Source organism: Grammomys surdaster, unplaced genomic scaffold (assembly GCF_004785775.1).
Source record: "Grammomys surdaster isolate TR1022 unplaced genomic scaffold, NIH_TR_1.0 181, whole genome shotgun sequence".
NCBI lineage: Eukaryota > Metazoa > Chordata > Mammalia > Rodentia > Muridae > Grammomys > Grammomys surdaster.
In genome coordinates, this window is record NW_021604626.1 from 2,882,232 (window position 1) to 2,887,026 (window position 4,795).

Here is a 4,795-nt window from a genome sequence, read left to right on the forward strand (position 1 = left end):
GTAGGGTAAGAGAGGGAGGGAGGAAGAGAGGGGAGGGAGAGAGGGAAGGAGAGGGAGAGAGGGGGAAAGGAGGGAGGGAGAAAAGGAGGAAAGGAGAGAGGAAAGGGAGGGAGGGAGAGAGATGGAGGGAGGAAAAGAGGGAGAGAGGGAGCTAAGAATGAATAATAACCACGTGGCTAAAAGTTTTACACAGCTGCTGATGACACTGGCATAATTATCTCTCATTCCCCAAGAACCCAAATGTGATCTCCTCGTATAGAAGGTGCACGGGCGCCGCCATCTCTTCTCCTTGCATGCCCTCTTCCCTCAGAAAAGCCTGGCGTGGGCGGGCATCCTTTCCTCAGGTCGCACTCGATGTTGAGATGCTGTCCTGAAGTCTCACTGGACTCAAGGTCGATGGCATTCAGGGCTGCTCCTCCACATTCGTGGGAAGACGGTGGCTCTGTTCTCTTCCCTCTTGTCTCAGAATAGGGCTCCTCGGAGGGACCCTCATAGAGTGGGCGGGAGAGCCCACTTTATACACAGAAGGTAGAAATATCCGCATGTATTGCCAGAGGCTGCCATGCCACTTCTGGGAGAAGCAAATAAGTGGAGATGCCTCTCCTTGTCTGGTGTCTCAGCCAAGAACCTTGACGTGGGGAGAAGCAACCATCTTGTCTCCTCTACCCAGGGAGATAAAAACAGATTCAACTGTTTGCTAAGGATAGCACAACATACTACCCATCTAAGTACACTCTGCTTGACTCCACCCTGCTTAGCTTCAGAGAATAGGCACATCTGGAACATGGCTGTAGACCAGTGAGGAATTTTGTTATCCTCAGGCCTCTTCTAAAAGGGTTGGGGACACTTCACCTATTTTCTTCCATCGATGGAAGCTGGTGCCATGGGGGCCAGCAGACACTAAACAAAACCCTTGCTCGCCTATGCTACAACAATGACAGCCAGCCAGCGTGTCTTTATGGGTTTTGCTGTGGTTTGGGTTTAGTAGGGAGTGGGAAACAAGGTCTTACTACCTAATACACACTAGCCTCAAAAGCACAGCAATCCACCTTCCTCAGTTTTCCCAAGTGGCAAGGCCAGCAGAAGTGTATCTTTGTGAAACCTGCCCTTACTGTCCCAGACAAACCAGAAAAGGACCGAACTAGCTGACAATCACCTTCAACCAACTAAAAGAGTTTACACGCAACTAGTACCTGCTGGAGAGAAGGATGGCTTCAGGCCATCTGAGGTCTTCTCTTGCAGAAAACAGTTTCTTAGCAATGAAACCAACCAGCTGCAATCTTAGCGCCGTCTGCGTCTCTGCCACAAAACCATTTTTGGAAACCATAGGTGCTATCAAATGTGTCCTATGATGGCATCGGCTCAAAACCCAGAGGGGAGGGACTTTGACTCACAGTACTCTGTTCATAAAGCCCGGCTCACTAATCGGGTGGTTTTATACACAGAGAGTCTCTTCCTTTGTCTGACTTATCCCTAAGTGCCCCTTGCTCTCCTTTCTTAAATGAAACCTTGTTCCAACACCACAGTACAGACTTTCTTCCTCAGAACGACAAAGCAATACGAATACCAATACGACCCCTCCCCCGCCCCCGAATATTTCAGGAGTTGTGATGCTTCCTAATTATAGGGGCTGTGCTCACATCAAACAGACAAATATTTCCCAGAAGAAATAGGATCTGAACTAGCTTTTGATGCATAGGAAACCATGATTATACAAGAACTTTGGCACTGCCTACAAACGCCACCTAGGAAAAGCATTCTTTTTCTCCTGGCACTTCTTATCCTGTCCTGTCTCCCGGCCTGCCAGGTAAGGGCAGTCTTCATTCTCAAACTGCTCAGCCAACGTTGTGAGCCAGTTGTGAACTTTCTGTAAATATTCATGTCTATGGGGGAGAAGGGATTTACACTCTGACACAGATAGAATCCCAAAAGACCTGACTGGTCTGGGTGATGTTGAGATTAAAGCCTGGACTGTGGGCAGTAGGGGAGGAGCAGACTTTCTTTGGAAAGTGAGCCAACAGGTTTGTCTTGTTTGGGCATCCATTTAACACAGTTTTAAAATACCACAACACAGCCTTAGAACTCTTCCTGTGTTTATTACAAGTTCAGGAACTCGCCCCAGATTTCCAAACAATCAATTTACCTGATCTGGCTGGAGATTGTGTGTCTACTCATTATTGGGTAATTAATAAAATAATTTACTGGGCCGAAGCCCAAAGGAGGTTGTGAAGGGCCAGCCTGAGAGGCAGAGAGGAGGGTGAAGGAAGGACTAGAGTAACCCAGGTGCAGTTGAGTCACTTGTAAAGGTGGGGCAGGGGCATAACACACTGTTCCTGGCAAGAACTCATAAGGCCCAGATTCCAGAGTGTCCCTGGGCACTGTGTGACCTTGTGCCTGCCAAAAGGGGCCATTTCAAAGATTGAATCTCATGCATAAGAAGAAGGGATGGTACCCAGGCCCTTTGAGAGTCCCTCTGGCTGTCCACACACCCATTTATGTCCTTCCTAACTTGCACGCATGGCTAGCCACCACTAACAAAACCTGGCCTCTGTCCATCTAGTCTAAGTGTTGTGCCTCGGGGCATGTATACCCAGCTGGATTTCTAAGCCTCCTGCAGACCGTGGAGCCTCAAAGTAGAAGAGGAGCTCAACACACCTGAAGTTGAAATAACTGCTGATTCAGGAAGCCTCACCGTGTGGTGGCCCAGGCCAAGTGAAACTACCTTCCCTTCTCCCACCCTTCCTCCTACTCTGAAACCCCCATAGGCCAGTCTGCTTAGAGGTCACCTGCAGAGAGCAGAGTGATGTCACCACTGTCCCCAAAACAGATCCAAAGGAGCTGAAATAGGTCTACAGTAGGGAAGGGAGTCACAGTCATGAAGGTGACCCATCCAAGGGTCATTGGTAGGTTCCTCAGCCTGGGTTCTCTGTGATGGCGCCAGGAGGAGGCGAACCTCCTTAAGCACTGGATATTCTTCATCATCCCCTGACCTTACTGCTCAGTTGTCAGGGCAGAATGTCGGAGACCTACCCTCGCATCAGCTCAGGGTCCTCACAAGTACAGAGCAGCAAATGAGAGACCCCTGCAGCCTCAGGGTCCAGGGGGTTTGAGACCACTCTCAAAGAGTAACAGCTGCAACACCCAAATCATGCTCCGAGGTCACCTCGCTGGCTGCCGCTACTGAGAGTCACCGCAGGATGCGCCCAGGGGAGGCCTGGGGACACCGGGGTTCGGGGTGAGGTGGCAGCAGCAGGGGCCCTACCTGTGGTGGAGAGCACTGTGCTGGCGAAGAAGAGCGCCGAGGTGAAGTCCCAGTTCCAATTCCCCGAGGCGTTGCTGAGCACCGACACTCCATAATTGCTGGCCTCCAGCACGCGGCCCAGGAACTGCTCCAGCTGCGGCTCCGACAGGCACTCGTGCTCCTCCAGGAAGCGCCGCTTCAGTTTGCGCAGTTCCTGGCGCAGCAGGTCCTCATAGGGCAGCTCCACGGACGAGAAGACCACGGCGCCGAACACCAGGTAGAGCAGGTAGCCCAGCACCAGGAAGCCGAAGCACCAGGCCGAGCGGTGCCGCTCCACCAGGCGCACGCACGAGCTGCCGGCCAGGGACTGCAGCATCTTCCCGGCGCCCGCGCTCCGCGCCTCCCGCCGCCGTTCCCTTTCCTGGTTCCGTGCAAATACAAGAGGCCAGATGATGTGGCGGTGACGTGGTTGCCGGCTCAGGTAGCCGGAGTTGGTCGGGGCGGAGAGCTCTCACCCACTTGGCGGGAGCTGCTGGCAGTCCGCGCCCCCTACCTGGCTTCCGAAACCGGAAAGTGCAGGTTTGGTGGCGCCAGACCCTGGCCAGGCCACCCCGAGGCTGCCTGGCTCCCTCTTTCCTTCCCCAATGCAGTCAGCAGGCCTGAGCTCTGTGTGTGTGTGTGTGTGTGTGTGTGTGTGTGTGTGTGTGTGTGTGTGCCATTTCTAAGCACCAGCACGTGTCCACCCAAGCCCCTATCTTAGCCACTTTCTCCCCCAGGCATTCCTCCTAATTAAAGCTGCTATAGCCAAACACCAAGGGCACAGATAGATCCTCTCTTCCTCTGTCTTGTTGGCTGAACAGCTGAGCCATTTGCTGCCCGGACTATTGAAAATACACTGAACCTCACTCTAAAAAGCAACTTGAAACCTCTCCTGAGTCCAACCTCCACCCAGAACAGAAAGGGTCTGAGGATAAAAGGGAAGTCTAATACTTTAAAACACAGCTTCTGGATTTTAGCTTAAGCGACACCCCAAATCTCAAGGACTTCATGATCAGGAGACAAAAATGGCAATGTGCACCAGGGCACCGAGGAACTGATGATGGGTGAGGTTGTATTATGAATTCTTCATTTCTGCATAGACATGTGCGGCTGTGTGCTTCTAGAGTCACAGAGCAGGGTGTTCGGGACCTGACTCTGTGACACTTCCTAGAGAAAGATATACAGTCGAATGTTTAAGACTCAGCATAGCCGTATCCTATCCTATATGTCGTGTCATACATCGTACCATATTGTCCTAGTTAGGATTTTATTGCTGTGAAGAGAGAGCACATGACCACAGCCACTCTCATAAAGGAAAACATTTTCCTGGGTCTGGCTTACAGGTTCAGAGGTTTAGTCCATTATTGTCATGACCGGAAAGACACAGGCAGACATGGTGCTGCTGAAGGAACTGAGTGTTCTACATCTGGATTGGCAAGTAGCAGGAAGAGAGAGAGAACGAGAGAGAGAGAGAGAGAGAGTTAGAGTTAGAGTTAGAAACTGGGCCAGCTTGAG

General features: G+C 51.6%; 1 protein-coding gene across 1 annotated transcript in view; it reads right to left on the reverse strand.

Moving 5' to 3' along the window:
- Kcnk1 (potassium two pore domain channel subfamily K member 1) overlaps window positions 1–3,617 on the reverse strand; it is a 39,505-nt gene extending 35,888 nt beyond the window's left edge. The window contains exon 1 of the mRNA XM_028767794.1: window positions 3,263–3,617. Within this exon, the coding sequence (XP_028623627.1) occupies window positions 3,263–3,617 (355 nt within the window). The remainder of the gene's footprint in view (window positions 1–3,262) is intronic.
- Window positions 3,618–4,795: the final 1,178 nt, after the last annotated feature.